We start from the raw sequence: 15,919 nt of genomic DNA on the forward strand, positions 1-15,919 counted from the left end.
CCGGCGTGCAACTCGTTGTATAGTTTTTTAATTTCTTTCTGGTTACGTGGTTATAGCCTTCCAGAGATATAATCTTATATTTTTTCTGCTATATCAATAAAAACACACTCGCCGAGCCTTGTTCATTAAAAAAAACTTAAACAAACATTGTTTTGTATGGTAAAAATTCGCAATAGGCGGTTCCATGCACTCGTTCCTCAACTGAGTATTGACCATGGCCCTTGTAACATGCCAGTGGTGTCAAGAGCTGGCTGGCAGGGGATTGGATATGGCTCGTTATTCGTATGAGCCAACTCAGAAGATGAATCGCACATATGGGCCGCACGCTTCGGACTCATTTGTTAAGTGGGTCACCGGCATCATGAAACAGGCTGCTCTCCGCCCAACGCGACAAAGCCCAACATGATAACTTTGGCACCGGTAACCTGATTTAGCTAAGCGAACCTGTAACCAGATTGATAATTAGTACCACATCGCTAGGGGAGATCATCTGTGTCGGTGTTGAACAACATAAAACAAGGGGTACCCCAACATAACAACTCATACCTTTCTCGGCCTTTTGGCTAAGATCAAGTGTAGTATCTGTTCTTATCAGTTTAATATCTGATATGTGGGTCAAGTACCCACAATGATATTAAATTTATTTTTTGTGGGGGAGAACTAATAATAATGGCTTGCCATTAGGTTTTCAAGTGTCGCCTAAGCGTTGCACTGCTGCTTAGGCCTGGCACACCCCAACCAAAATAAAATTAAATTTTGATATTTTTGTTTAAAATAAAAATAATCAAATTGATGATTATGTTGGGCATTCTAAGTCTTACTGGTTTATTCATTAGATGAAATAAATAAAATTATATAATTTATGCATATAAATTTGCTTTATATCCTCAAAAAGGCATATATGAACCGTGCGTGCAAACTTGATATTTTATGCATAGAAATGTGCATTTACATCCTCAAAAGGCCGATGAAGCGTAGTACCGAATAGATAAGTTTGGTCTTATTGAATGACCCAGGGAACAAATTGATTTTAAATTTAGTTAGTTTCACAGCGAAACACAGTTGAGGTGAACATGCATGCTGCAACTGATATCAAATACCTGTGAAAAGTGAGAACACAAACTTGTACAAGTCCGTCACTCGACAGAATCATGGTAGAATATTTTTTTGTAAATAGTAATCATCAGGCTCACAATTTGTTTATGTGATCACGGTGGCAGAATTCAGAGCATGTTTCGCATAAGCATTTTCCAGCCAAATCTGTCATTGCAGGTTCAGTTGAATTACAAAATATGGGAATGCAGCGCAACCTATGAACTCAAGCTCCATATACAAATGCACCAAAGAACTGCAATTTGGCACTTATTCATTCTGACAAAGAACTTGGTACACTCCGATCACATGATTTTGTCTCAGCCAGAATGCCAGATGGTTTTGTCTCAGCCAGAAATGCCAGATTAGCACTCCCGTTAGCACTTCTACCCATTAGCACTCCCGTTTGGAGACATGGCTAATGGATAGAACTAAAGTCCATGAAATATCACTTTCACCCCTTTATCTCCTCACTTCCCCCTTTCTCTCTCCCCTCTTGGTCTTTTCACAAGCCATCAGCACCCATTAACGTATCCTATTGTATCCAAGAGCCAAGACGTGAAAGCATCAGGTCCTGCTGCATTCCGTTGCCTACAATTATGTAGTTGTAGTTGCTGAAAGAAGTAACTAAACATTGTTTGGACAAAAGAAGTAGTAGCCTTCTTATTTCTGCAACTCCTAAACTATAAATCAATTGAGCCGACATTGAAGTAGTTCAACTGCATCTGCATTTACCTGTGATGGAGTTGCTTAGGTCCTTGAATGGAGTGTGATCTCCAGAGCATTTTGAAGGCACCATCTACAGGAGAGAAAGATAGCAGATAAAGTAATCAGCAAACAGTTGTTAAACAAAAGAACAAGCACTGCTGTTATATTATGAACCTGAACTGACACAAATATCTCCTTCCACACCAGTGTAAATTCCTCCATGAAAAAAAAAGATTCTTGAGCTTTCTGAGAACTAATATAATGGTTCTGGTTGACTCCAGCTGTCAATTTGGTCGATGAATTTCTTTACCTTTCCGAGAGCTAATGGTTCCTTGATGGTTGACTTCCACCTGTTTACTTAGCTGCTGGCTTCGTCTCCTCAGTGCTGTATGTCAATTGTACCAGCGAGAAAGACCTGAGTACAAAAGGAATTATGATGACAGGTGCCAACTTGACCACTTCTTTGAACACACTGGAGAGGAAGGTTTGAAATATTGTTTGATTCTATAAAATTCTTAGAACCCTGATGTGTGCAAATAATATTTCAGGGTGATCAAGTATTGCCAATGCCAGTGAATGTAGGAGAGTGTTCTGAATTGAAATTTATATCTGGCTGACTTAGGCATATATTTACTGGAAGTAAACAACAATTTCACAGGTAGCACGACTGAACTCATGAACTTCGTTTTTTATTCGGAGATCATGGATTAGGTAGATTAGAAAAATGTTTCAGAGGCTTATGGAACAGAAGTTCAGCAATTTACTATTAGTTTCTTCAGAAATTAAAATTGCTCGTGAAGGGAGACAGCATGCATTGTTTCCAACAAGGACTGTTTGTCCAGTCAAATAAAAGCCAGATAAGGCACATGATGCAGACAGAAATGTGTCGGTCAAAATGCACAGTTTCTGCTTAGAGATAGCAACACTGCCAATGCCTCGGACTTCCATACCCTTTCACGGAATAACCACAATTTCAGACGATTATTCAGTAAGAGGGCTTATTGCTGACTCAATTTATTTGGAAAGAACCGATCTGATAGTTAATGGTATATGTATATTGTAGAACAGGAATTATATGTGTTTTACAATTGGTGTATTGTTCCTCGCAGCACTTCATATGGATCCTTTATCAAGAAAACATAAAATTCAATAGGAATTTCACCTCACACTATACCTTAGTAAAGAGGAAGAAATAATCAGCACAATCCTTTTTAAAATTCCATTTTTCTCCACATGCTCCCACAGACCATCAACCTACAAATCGAGACAAGTCAACAATTCATTTAGTCCATGTTATTTGAAGTCTGTACTCCATTGATTAAACATAAGGGTTGGGGCAATGTATACTAATTTATCCTGTTCAATGTTTAATCTACTCGTTGTACATATTTGGACTGCAACTATCTACCGCTCTCTTATCCACATAAATAAAATGAGATCTAGTAATAGCGAAGTGTCTAATACCGTGAAAAGCAGGAACTGGGAGTCAAATCTAATGCTTGCCGTGTTTGCAAAAGAAGCGAGATAAGATATTGCTCTAGATCCCAGCATCAGGTACTTCTTGACAATTCGCAGAACATCCTGTCCTTCTGTACCCATATCAACCAAAAATTCTTAAGCAAACATTTTTGACAATTCACAGGACACCTTGTCCTTCTATACCTTTTTCTAAGATTACTGAAACACTCAGGCTGAAATAGACAAACATGTGAACATACACAATACAGAGTTTCCAATTTTCCATGTCATTTGAGTCTTTGCAGCTTATCCATTTTATATGTTGATGACCAAACAACTAATTCAAGAAGATTCTCAAAAATGCCTCGAATGCCTCAGCGCAGAAAAGTTAGTACTGTCATTTCATTAGCCCAAATGCCTCAGATCAGACAAAATTAATAATATCAGAGGACCAGAAGTCTGGAGTAAGCTCTCAGCCAATAAGATGCCTATGTAGTTAGTTCTATGGCCTAAATCACGTTCACCAGAAGTCTCCACAAGAACAAGAGCCTCCACTGAAATGGTGGAACCTGTTGGCATCTCGGACCACGATATCCCTTTCAAACAGCTTGGACACCAGCTCGGTGAACTCGTGGCAGTCACCACACACCCTGAGGTTCTTAGCTATCCTTAGAGGCGTACCTGAACGAGTGCTGATCAAGCCGAATGCTATTGCAAGCCTCTCGCTGTGTTTATGCAACATATCTATCTTCTCTTCACTCACATCATGAAGGACAAACCTTGTGTCCTCTGTGTAACCTTCTTTCCTCATTTTTTCTGTTATCTCAGCAAGCTTGAGATGGATTGCCTCTGAGTCTCTATGAGAGTGATCTCTTGCTGTGAAAGTGTGGACATTGTTCCCTATCTCAATCCAACTGCAAGCTGGATCTTTTCTCAACCCTAGTTCTTCCATCCTGGTTCTAACTTCATTGACATCATGCCACTTTCCCATCTCAGCAAAAACATTTGATACAAGAATATAGTTGCCTGGGTTGTCAGGTTCCAGCTCAAGAAGCTTATTGGCTGCAACCACAGCAAGGTCATGGTTTTTGTGGACACGACATGCCCCAAGCAGTGCACACCACACCACAGATGTTGGTTTCATAGGCATAGACTCAATGAACCTGTAAGCCTCCTCAGTCTGGCCTGAGCGGCCAAGAATATCAACCACACAGGCATAGTGCTCCTGCCACGGTTTTACCTGGTACTTGTTCATCATCATATCCAGATAGTATTTACCCTCATCAACAAGCTTTGAATGACTACAAGCATGCAGCAGAGCAAGGAAACAAACATGATCAGGAGTCAGACCAGTCTGTAGCATTCTCTCAAAAATATCTATGGCTTGCTTGCCATGTCCATGCATGCCAGTAGTGTTAATCATTGGTGTCCAAAGAACCACATCTTTAGCCCCATAGAATACTTTGGTAGCATAGATCATGTTTCCACAACCAGAATACATGTCCACGAGGGAACTAACCACCGGACCTTCTATAGGAAAGTTCCTTCTGATTAGAAAGCCATGAACCTGTTTTCCTTTTGTCAATGATGACAAACCAGCAATAGCCACCAAAATACTTACTAGTGCTACAGAATCAGGTTCAATATTTGCTTTCTGCATCTCAGTAAATAAGGAAACAGCTTCATTTAACAGCCCATTATTTGCACAACAGTTTATCATACTAGTCCAAGTAACAATGTCCTTTTTCTCTACCGTCTGAAATATATTTAGTGAATGGTGAACCTCTCTGCAGTGCCCATATATATCTATCAGCCTATTCTTCAGTATCAAATCAAGCAACCCATTTCTAATAGCATACGAATGAACTTGCTTTAGCAGAGAGAGGATTTTCAAACCACTACATGCTTCTAAAATGCTTCCAATCATCATAGAATCCACCTTAATCCCTTGTTTCTGCACTCCTCGGAATATTCCCAGTGCTTCAAAATGCTGAGAACTCTGCGCAAAACAAGCAAGGATTGTTGTCCAAGATATGTGATCTCTAATACTCATGCTTTCAAATACTTTTGCACAACACTCTATGGAATCACACTTTATGTACATGTCCATCAATGTATTCCCAACCTGCAAATCAGTATGAAGCCTATGCTTTATAGCATAGGCATGAACCTCTCTGCCATTGTTTAGCCAACCCAAATGTCCCAATGCTGAGGATAAGCTTACAACACAGGCATGATCAGGCTGAAAACCATGTTGAAGCATTTCACCAAAAAAACTCAATGGCCTCAACATACAAACCGTGTTGGATGTAGCAGGAGAGCATCGAATTCCATGATATGTAATCTTTCTCATCAATCTGATGGAAAACTCTTACAGCACTATCCACCCATCCGCATTTCGCATACATGACAAGCAAAGCATTGAACTGGATGTTGAACTCACTGCTACATTTGAGAAGTGCTGCGTGTAACTCCCTACCCTGATTCAGGAGAGCTAGCTCCACGCAAACTTGCAGCATCCCCACAGCCGTGTAGGAATTCATACCGAATCCGGAGCTCTGCATCCCTCGGAACAGCTCCAGGGCTTCCAATGTCCTCCCATTCTGCACCACCCCGTTATAACAGAGTTCCAGGGCGCGACATCCCTCCCATCCTGCAGCCAGTCGAAAACCCGCAGCGCTGAATCCAGCATGCCGCACTTGGCATACATCCCGATAAGCGCATTGGCCACGAGGGTGCTCTTATCAAGTCCACTCTTCACAGCCAGACCGTGCACCTCGTGCCCGCAGCATCGGTCCCCCTCCACACCGCACGCCTTGAGCACCAACGCGAGCGTGCACCCGTCGGGCGTCGACCCCGGCGCCGCCGACGCCCGCATGGCCCGAAAGACCCGCACAGCCTCCACGGCGCTCCCGAACGAGAGGTATGACCCGACGAGCGCGTTCCAGGAGAAGACGGTCCGCGCGGACATTCCGTCGAACAAGCGGCGCGCGTCGTCCACCCGCCCGCACCGACCGTACATGAACACCAGCTTGGTCGCAAGAAAGCCGTCATCGTCTTCGTCAAGGGAACCCGTGGCCAGGGCGTGCGCGTGGACCTGCCTGCCCTCCGCGGCCGCCCTCCTGGCGGCGACGAGGTCGAGCACCCAGCCGTAGTGCTCCCGAGGAGGCTGCGCCCGGGCCGCCAGCAGACGTAAGGCTTGACGCAGGTCGCCTTCCTTGCAAAGCCGCTTCAGGGACACGGAGGCGGAGGTGGACTGGAGGGGCGAGCTGGCGGGTGCGGGAGATCGGTGGGGGAGTGGTGGAAGGGACAGCGCTGCCATGGCGGTGGCGGGCTTGGAGGCCCCGGGGAGTCGGACGCTCATGCCACGGCCTTGCCAAATGTCCGAGGGCTCGCCATCTTTTGCTGAAGTCTCGCGGCTGCCGTCGTTGCGCGTCGGGGTGGTCGGACGGAGCACCGGAGCCGAGCAGCGGCGAGCCGTGGAGAGTGGGGTATGACCCTAGCAGATACGCGAACAGCCGGACGGGGGCGCGGCGACGGCAAGCCCCATGGCGGCGCCGGCGTGGCGTGGACTGGGAACGGGATATATTTAGGCCTTTACCAATGTCTGCGAGGGGTGAACAGTGCGCGGGGGAGCTGGAGCCGAAGCCGGCTGGAGCTCCTCCAAACATGCCCTTAACTATTTGCTATCCGATGGCACTATTTCCGTTACCATCCTTACTTTCACGAAGTAACATTTTTATTTTTTACAGATATAGCGTGCCAACTCACCATGCTAGCATGGATCCGGGATGTGAAATTACTGAGCCACCCCGCTTATCCAAAAAAAATATGGATAATGACATTGGCATCATAGACAAGTCATTTGGTTTCCAAACTGCGGTGGAGATTGCTCAGCAGGCAAAGGCATGCAGCATGCTGTCATTGTAGTTGCTGAAGGAGCTGGTCAGGAATTGATTCCCCGTACTGATGATCAGAAGCGTGAGCAGGACGAGTCTGGCAACATTGTGTTTCTTGAAATCTGAGCTGGGTAGATGGTGGAAGAAAGAGCACCCCCAATGAACTGTTCAGTGTGAAATACATCGATCCTAAATACATGATTCGAGTGGTTCCGGCAAATGCTACTGATAATTTGTACTGCACCTTGCTGGCTCATTCGGCAATCCATGGGGACATGGGGGCATGGCTGGGTTTACTGGCTTCGTGCCTGGTCCGAGTAATGGGACATACACAGTTAGATACCATTGGAAGACGTTGCTGTGGCGAAGAACCCTGTTGATATGAATGATCACAAATGGGCATGGGTCAGATCAGTCACAAAATCAGCCAGATTTCCTGATATCCCAAGCATAAGACCTGAAGCTCAGTGGTGTCGCCAAATTGTAAAGATCACTGATCCTCCCTGCACATGTTAAAATGGATTTCTCTGATCCAGTTGCTTTCCCGGTTATTTTCTGTTCAATAAGATGGTTCGATGGTAGATGCTGTCCCCTCCAGTTTGTGTGCTTGTGGAACTCTTCTGAGAATGTAGGTAGCAAGCTGTGCGTGTACGTATGTCTAAATTGTCGTTCTCATGAATAAATGATGCATGATGAAGCTTTTGTTCGAATTAAAAAAATGCTGTTTCCCTTAAGCAGCTGTTTGTCAGTGGCAGAGCATGGAGTAAAAGTATGCTAGTTTTATAATATGTAAAACAGATAAATAGGAACACTTGAAACCAAAATGGCCTATTGCTCAGTTGGTTAGAGCGTCGTGCTAATAACGCGAAGGTCGCAGGTTCGAGACCTGCATGGGCCAATCAATTTTTTCCCCCCCACATTTTGGTCTGCGCGACCTGCCACGACGCTTCAGGCTTCAGCTGAAGCCAAGTGCCCAGTGGAAGAAAGATTAGGCATCAAAAACAGCTCCCTTCCATAGGGGTGCAAATGGGTGTCAATTTTTTAGTCCCCCTTTCAGCGGCAATGTGGGGTTGGAATTGACGATACCGCAAATAGGATTTCTATAATTACTTTCTCCGATCACAAATATAAGTTCATTACATGACTGATATGATCTCCAGCATGAGACTTTGACTCGTAATATCTTAAAAAATATATGTTATCATAAATGCAAATAGTTACATAGGATGTGAGTTCTTTCATAGTGAATCTGTGGATGCCAATCTTGTTTTATCGATCTATATAAAATTTAAACAATAAATAGTTAAAGATCAAAAAAATTGTTCTAACTAAGGACAAACCAAGATGGGCTTATAGTTACGATCAGAGGAAATACACAACTGAGAGGAACAAAAGATGTTGCAAAAACACTACACTTTCATCAAGCTATAGAAAAGATTCACTAGCTGTAGAAATTACATAAAAATGTGGTTAAAAAAACTCGATAGCACCCATCTATAGGACCAACCTTAAGGCCCTATTTGTTTCAGATTATAATCCACCTAGATCATATAACTTGGATTATGAGTCATGGGTACTATGGTAAGAGATAATCTTGGGACTACACTAGGACCACAAATAATCTGAAATAAGGACAGCTTATTTAAGATTATTTGTGTTCCTGATGATCTTTTACCCTACCATCCTTGCACCATAATCCAGCTTATATGATTTAGGAGGGAAACAAACCAGCCCTAAATCATAGGAGGGAAACAAACAAGCCCTAAATCAAGAGGATGTAATTAATGACCTACATTTCAGATTTAACTTTGTCATGGACCCTATGTATAATGACATGCCATGGCTTAGTCAAGGTGCTCCTAATTGAATAGTTTTGTTTTCGGTTTTCCAAATAACATCAATGCGTATTCGTTCCCAGAGCCATAGTACACGATTTTCATTTTCGATAATAGAAAATATATATATATAATAATAACAATAATAATAATAATTTAGGCTTTTTTCCGATTGTCTCGGACCAGTTTTATATATACCGAGCGGGGCTCAGGCATGAACACCAAGATCTACTGTTCCCCGGGGTAATGGCATTCAGTTAGCAAAGTGGAATCTCAAGACATGCCAAGACTCTTTGACATTAGGGATTAGGTATGGCATCCTGTCCGTAGTGAGAACACATAAAATTTCACGTAGGACCACTCCGGCATGGTACCTTTGAGCTGTGCCACCACATGATTAAATGCTCTCACTAAGAGGTCCTATCCTCATTTGCATTGCTCCGGCTGCTCATGTTGCATGGGCACTGCTTGTTCTACCGCTCCCACTTCCCGGGCTTCATCATTCCCTTTACTGCAGCACATTGCAAACGGCACAAACAGGAAACAGCTGATGGTGTTCTGGTTTCAAAATGAAAACAAATAAAAGCAAACCTTGACAGACTTTTATACACAGAAAACCAACTGCCATAGAAGAAATGTTCATCTTAAAGATGACGATGTTACTTACTGTAATAATGAATACTAAAATAAAATAGCATGCACATTATTCATTGCCTCTATATTCTATTAAGGTGTGGTAATGTTCATGCTGTCCCTACCATCGCAGCATTAGACTTTGGAATTCATTATTCTCCATATTCTATTAAAATAGCCAAGCTTCTCGCGTGGACTGGTTAGAGTGTCAAACTCCAGGAGTCGTTGAAACTCTCATCCCAACCTGGGTTCGAAACATGACACCTTCTTAGAACAAAGCTCGAGAGAGTCTCCTCCTGTGCTCGAGTTTTTTTCCTACCAGCGCAGTTTTACTTTGGAATTTGAGATACGAACAATTGTAAATTGGGTTGGCTGATTTCCTTATAGATGTACTCCATGTATTTTTCACGTATTAGAGAAAAAAATCCCTAAGTTTAGATATTTATTCTTATGGGGTATATAATCGAGTCATCCCTATCAAAGGATGCATCCATTATGAATTTAATGCAATCTGCAAGTCTTACCCTCATACTGCACTAACACTACTTAGCATAATACTTGTTAGTGGCCGAGTACAATTTTTATTGTATGTTGCATTGAGTGGGGAGGCATATTGTAATTTATTTTGCCCCCGAAAAAGACATCAGGCAGAATAAATCTGATCCGAGCTAATGTCTACTCATTTGAAATGACAATTCTCGTTAAAAAATGGTAAAAAGAAAATACAACACAGCAACAAGAGCAAAAGAAAAGTTATGGTTCATGCCTCAGTAATACTTACTATTGTAGGATCTGAAAGCATAGAATATGCCTTTCCAATTATTTTGAATAAATAATCAGCATCTCTGCAGATTTCGTTTGTGATTTCTCTCCATATTGCATCGCTGATATTTTCACTTCTAACAAGAAATTTACCAGCCTGTGGCATAACTACTGTTAGACAAGATAAGAATGCAAGAAACAAAAGATGGATAAGGAATACAATACTTTGTCTGGGTGATGTCTTAATGCGGCTTTGTGGTACGCCTTCTTTATATCCACAGCAGAGGAAGAAGGTTCGATTCCTCTGAAAGGAGAGAAGGAAGTGTATTGGTCAAATAATTGTATGAACCTATAAACTTTTATCTCCACCAAATGCGTATGAAATTCCTCTGCTCTCGCATGCCCTAAACTATTTTCCACCACTCGTCAGCTGAATAAGCCAAGTGGAAGTAAGATTAGGCATCAAAAACAGCTTGCTTCCATAGGGGTGCAAATCGGTGCCTATTAGAGATTGTATAGCTGCTTATATGCTTTCCATGTATACATGGTTGTATTCCTTGTATACCAAGCCATATTAGCTATATACGAAGGTCACCCCACCTCATTAGGGGTCTGGTGTTTCCCCCAATTCTATCATTCTACATGGTATCAAGAGATCAGGATCAATCTCTCTCGGAACCTTCCTTCCGCTCCCCTATTCCCTAACCCGCGCCATGAGTCCATCGCGTCGCGTCCACCACCCAACGGCTCGCCACCACCCCTGTCACGCGTCCTTCCTCTCCTTCCCTCACGGCACCAATGTCTCTAGATGTGGCCAACCCTTCCAACTTCGGCACTCTCCTCTCCATCGGCGTCGGGACCATGCCTGCGACCAGACGAGGATCTCTCTCCTCCACAGGCGACAGGACTGCGGCCAGCGGCGGTGGCGATTTTGTCCATGCCCCGCGCCGCCGCTTCCCGTGATGCACCCCCACGCCACTATCTCCGTGCAAGCCCACGTCCCCACGGCCCTGACAATGAAGATGACCGGCTACTCCAAGTGGGCCTCCTCCTTCAAGTCGATGTGCAGCAAATTTGGCCTCAAGTCGCACATCTATGGCTCCGCGCTGCCCTGTCCAGACGATCCCCATTGGGATCAGGCAGACTGTTGTGTCCCTAGCTGGATCTTCAGCTCCGCAAACATCCCCCTTTTGGTAGGCAATTATCCCCCTTTTGGTGGCAATGTGGGGGTTGGAATTGATGATACTGCAAATAGGATTTCTATTAACTACTTTCTCCGATCACAAATATAAGTCCATTAGAACACTGATATGGTCTCCAATATGTAACTTTGACTCATGATATCTTAAAAATATGTTACCATAAATGCAAAGAGTTACATATGTTAGGATATATATGTATAATCATATTGTGTTGTACCTGTTTCTTGTACACCAAGCCACCTTGGTTATATATATGAAAGGTCACCCCCCCTCCTATGGTATGTGGTGTTTTCCTATCCTTCTATGTGGTATCAGAGCTAGAGGTCTCGAGTTCGAATCCTGACGGATGTGATAAAATAATTGCAATCCACTCCAATTTCCACGTATGCGGTCTAATCACAAGTCCAGGTCCCCCCCTGATTCAACACCTTCCGATGCCCTAGACGTCGTGTTCCCTCAACACGAGGTCTCCACCCACCAGCGCTGCCTCCCCTCATGGGCCGTGCCTAACCCCAAACCCCGATCCAATCTCGCTCCTCCCTACCCCAATGCACGCCGTGCGTTTTCTTTTCTCCCTCACCGATTTTGTGGATTTTGTAACATAAGCTTAGAGACCAATTGAGTGCAACAAAAAAATATAATAACAAAGATAAAATACTCCATGAGTGTAAAAAACAATTTAGTTACTATTTCACCGTGGCAAGGCATGTGCATTTCTACCACAAACCCAATCCATCATAAACAACTAATGGATCATCTGTGATTAGGCCCTAGAGCATATCATCAATATAAGATAGAAACTAAAGTGTCGTGGTGCCGAGCGAGGGCACATGTCACCCACTAAAAATTGAAAACAAGTGATGTTTTATTATTTTTTTCACTGTATGTGCCCGCTGAAATGGTTTATATGCCTCTCATGATCAATAAATATTTGGCGATTCTGTCTTGATTCTCTCTTCTCTTGATGTATATGTATGCATCCTCTCATTTTTTATCCTAGGTTTGGGTTCAGAACTAGGCTACTCCTCCGTTTCAAATTGTAGGTCGTTTTAGTTTTTCTAGATTCGTAGATGTTTATATGTATCTAAATATAGTGTATGTCTAGATGCATAAAAAGATCTATGTACCTAGAAAAATCAAAACGACCTACAATTTGGAATGGAGCTACAACCAGATGCTAAATCCCGATTTATTTCTCGAGAGGGTAAGCAGGAGTTTGTATATGGCATGTTTTAACTAGGTAGGCTTAATAATTACTCACTCCGTTCTAAATTATAGGTTGTTTCGGCCTTTTAGATTTATAGATTTTGTTATACACTTAGATATACCATATGTCTAGATGCATAATAATATCTATGAATCTAGAAAATCTAAAATGACCTATAATTTGGAATGGAGGGAGTATATTCCGGTGTCTCGACAGCAAATAAGTTGATATCCTGTGATTTAATATTTTCGCCTCAAAGCCCTCGAGGCCTCCACATATTATCTTTAATTCTTTATGATTAGAAGCCTAAAACACCATACATACAGTGTCAGTTATATTACTCCTCGCGGTAGAACATCGTGTGTGCATGATTCGGGCTGTCGTCTTCGTTGGGCCGGCACACGGAAACACGTGCCTCGCGCGACGCCTTCTGCAACACCGACACCCGCTCATCGATGTCCTTGAGCTGCTCGTCTCCCGGAGTTCCCTCTCCTTCCACCGTGACCAGCACCATCTGCTCGAGGACAGGAGCCCTCTTCAGGAAGAACCTGAGCAGCCGCAGCTCGTGCCTTGTCCCCCTAAAATTCGCAATCTTGATAAAAGTCAGCTGCTCAAGGACGACCTCGAACATGAGTATGATGTCTGCGTCGTCGTCGTCGGTCAGCGCTGCTGCCGAGCTGCTTCCTCCATCGCTGGGGAGCTGCGGATGGGATAATCCATATCTCACTATCTCAGCTGGTAATAAGCAGTTCCAAAACACATGTATTTTCTCAGATGAGGTACAAACGGAACATAATTTGTGCACGAGATTTACACGGACGAAGAGCCGTTGGAGGACCGGAAGTTGGGTGAGCATGAAGAAAGTGGACACATGCTCGAGGCCTTCATTGTCCAGGGTGGCCATCAGCAGCTGCAGCTCTTCTAGGTTCGGCAGGTCTGCATATGCCATCTCGTCATAGGTTTGCTGTTCACGAAGAAGCTGATCGACAAAAAGAGTAATCGTTAGTGCTGTTCCGTATCTGCCGAGTACTGAATTACTGATAACTGAATCTGTGGTTGCAATTTTTGGGTACCAGCAAGCCGATGGAGCAAAGCATCAAGACCCGGGCATGCGCGACGTGGTACAAGAAGGGGTACTCGAAATCCTGAGCGTTGGGATCCTCGTACTCGCCGAAGCCGAGGTGGCACATGCGCGCGTCCCGCAGGGCTGGCATGGTCATGGTGGTGTCGTCGCCCAGTTCGATGGGAACGGCGTAGTCGTCGGCCTCGCTGAAGTAGACCCGGCCGTGGAAGGCGAACGACTCGAGCGCCGGCGCGGCGACCCGGAGCTCGCGCAAGGCGCGGCAGCCGAGGAGCTCCAGGACCCGCAGCCTCTCGCTGCCGATGGTCACCGAGGTGAGGAGGGGGCAGCTCCTGAGGGTGAGGGACTCGAGCGCCCCGCAGCCGGTGAGCACGCCGCGGACCGCCTCGTCGGTGACGTCGGCGTGGGCGAGGGAGAGCGAGCGGAGACCAGCCAGCCCAGCCGCGGGGAGCCGGACGGCGCGGAGGCTGAACCCGTCCAGCGCGAGCCGCTCTAGCGAGCACCTGGTCTGGAACACGTCGCCGGGGAGCTCCAAGCAGAGCGCTGCGCCGCTTCCGCGATCGGCGTGCGTGGCCGCGTCCGCATCGTCGTCTTGCTGCTGCGGCGGCGCCAGGTCCACCTCCACCTCCCTGGCGCCCCTCGCCACGGCGGCCGCGACCCACCCGACGACGTCGCGTCCCAACGCGCTGCCGTCGCCCACCAGCCCCGATGGGGACGGCGACACCAGAGCCACGCGGAACGCGTCGAGGGGCGCGCCGTGCTCGGCATGGAGGCGGAGGCAGCGACCCACCGTGGCGGCAGCCCGCGCCGGGGTCTGGCCGCGGGCGAAGTCCCGGTCGGTGAGGTCGATGACCGGGGAGGCGGCGAGCGCGCGGAGCCACTGGGGCGCCCACCGCCGGGAGAGCGCGCTGGTGCGGGCGGCCTGCTTGAGCGGGAGGTCGCGGAGGATGGAGTGGAGGAGGTCGTCGGGGAGGCTGCTCAGCCGGTCCTCCTCCGTGGCCCCGGCGGCGTTGCTCCGGCGCTGGCGGCGCGAGTGCGATTCCATGTCACGGTGGATGCTGGGTCGCCTCGGTTGGAAACTGGAATTGTGTGCTTCGGCCGTTTGGCCAATAAGGCTTTTATATTATGGCAGCTTCCATTGCAAGATTGGACAAACTAGTGCGCGCCAAGTGCGAACAGAAGACCCCCACACGGGTCAGTGGCGCACGTTGGATTGTTGGCAGCTGCTTGCCTGCTTGCGAGACAAGCAGGCGTGCAAAGCCAGCGGTCAAACGTGTTTCACCAGTAACAACACTACTCGTATAGTCATTACTCATTACTGTTACTATGCCACATGTGTACTGTAACTGTTCCCCCCCCCTCCTAAAAACAGGCACATAGTATTCCTCACAACAAATCAGGTGTTTCAGCTTTTCAGCCGACTTATAAGCTGAAGCAAACAGGCCCCAAAGTCCAAACTGGCATGGACAGCATAAAAGGATTTTACCATACTATTAGGGTGTTTGAATCCCCGAGCTAAACTTTAGCTCCTGTCACATCGAATGTTTGACACTAATTAGGAGTATTAAACATAGGCTAATTACAAAACCAATTTCACAACCCCTAGGCTAAATCGCGAGACGAATCTATTAAGCTTAATTAGTCCATGATTTGACAATATGGTGCTACAGTAAACATTCGCTAATGATGAATTAATTAGGCTTAATAAATTCGTCTCGCGATTTAGCCTAGGGGTTCTGAAATTAGTTTTGTAATTAGTTCATGTTTAGTCCTTCTAATTAGCATCCGAATATCCAATGTGACATGGACTAAACTTTAGCTCCAGGATCCAAACACCCCCTATAGTTCGTAACTATAGTATCCATGTTCTGTTAAGTACTTTACTTAATATCCAACTATAGTTTGTAACTGAACCATAGGGCTCCATGTACTAGTAAGTACTTTACTTCATTATTAAATCAAGGATTCAAAGGATAGGTGTTTGGATCCCGAGCTAAATTTTAGCTCCCATCACATCGAATATTTGGACACTAATTAAGCCT

The 15,919-nt window shown here is 45.3% G+C and overlaps 2 protein-coding genes and 2 non-coding genes across 6 annotated transcripts; 2 read left to right on the top strand and 2 right to left on the bottom strand.

The window, feature by feature from the left end:
- The first annotated feature begins 542 nt into the window (after positions 1-542).
- LOC117859364 (U2 spliceosomal RNA) lies at positions 543-738 on the top strand. Its single transcript, XR_004641163.1, has one exon. It is a non-coding gene; the product is annotated as a U2 spliceosomal RNA (small nuclear RNA).
- A 476-nt stretch (positions 739-1,214) lies between these two features.
- Positions 1,215-6,969, bottom strand: LOC117855147 (pentatricopeptide repeat-containing protein At3g63370, chloroplastic). The gene is given in 7 exon segments (XM_034737435.2): positions 1,215-1,683; positions 1,828-1,891; positions 1,975-2,215; positions 2,975-3,054; positions 3,265-5,533; positions 5,535-5,869; positions 5,872-6,969. Coding segments are annotated over 3 exon segments (2,841 nt in total). The 5' UTR covers positions 6,623-6,969; the 3' UTR covers positions 1,215-1,683; positions 1,828-1,891; positions 1,975-2,215; positions 2,975-3,054; positions 3,265-3,778.
- A 1,013-nt stretch (positions 6,970-7,982) lies between these two features.
- Positions 7,983-8,055, top strand: TRNAI-AAU (transfer RNA isoleucine (anticodon AAU)). The gene has a single exon. It is a non-coding gene; the product is annotated as a tRNA-Ile (tRNA).
- A 2,544-nt stretch (positions 8,056-10,599) lies between these two features.
- LOC117855523 (uncharacterized) lies at positions 10,600-15,044 on the bottom strand. Of its 3 annotated transcripts, none has more exons than XM_072294250.1 (3): positions 13,870-15,044; positions 13,121-13,775; positions 10,600-10,691 (listed from the first exon to the last, which is right to left on the bottom strand). In XM_072294250.1, exons 1-2 carry the CDS (start codon positions 14,920-14,922, stop codon positions 13,134-13,136), a joined length of 1,695 nt encoding a protein of 564 aa, XP_072150351.1. In that variant the 5' UTR covers positions 14,923-15,044; the 3' UTR covers positions 10,600-10,691; positions 13,121-13,133. The 3 variants fall into 3 exon arrangements, with proteins under 3 accessions (XP_072150351.1, XP_034593792.1, XP_034593790.1); XM_034737901.2 differs by lacking the exon at positions 10,600-10,691 and having other exon boundaries at positions 13,017-13,496; positions 13,611-13,775; positions 13,870-15,025; XM_034737899.2 differs by lacking the exon at positions 10,600-10,691 and having other exon boundaries at positions 13,017-13,775; positions 13,870-15,037.
- Between the last annotated feature and the right edge of the window lie 875 nt (positions 15,045-15,919).

The sequence above is a fragment of the Setaria viridis genome, chromosome 5 (assembly GCF_005286985.2).
Source record: "Setaria viridis chromosome 5, Setaria_viridis_v4.0, whole genome shotgun sequence".
In the NCBI taxonomy this organism is placed as follows: Eukaryota; Viridiplantae; Streptophyta; class Magnoliopsida; order Poales; family Poaceae; genus Setaria; species Setaria viridis.

Bases quoted from the DNA above. Each gene is read 5' to 3' on its own strand.
- LOC117855523 (XM_072294250.1), bottom strand. From the start codon at position 14,922: ATGGAATCGCACTCGCGCCGCCAGCGCCGGAGCAACGCCGCCGGGGCC. The intron at 13,776-13,869 runs GTACCCAAAAAT...TTTGTCGATCAG, and splicing joins TTTGCTCCATCGGCTTGCTG to CTTCTTCGTGAACAGCAAAC.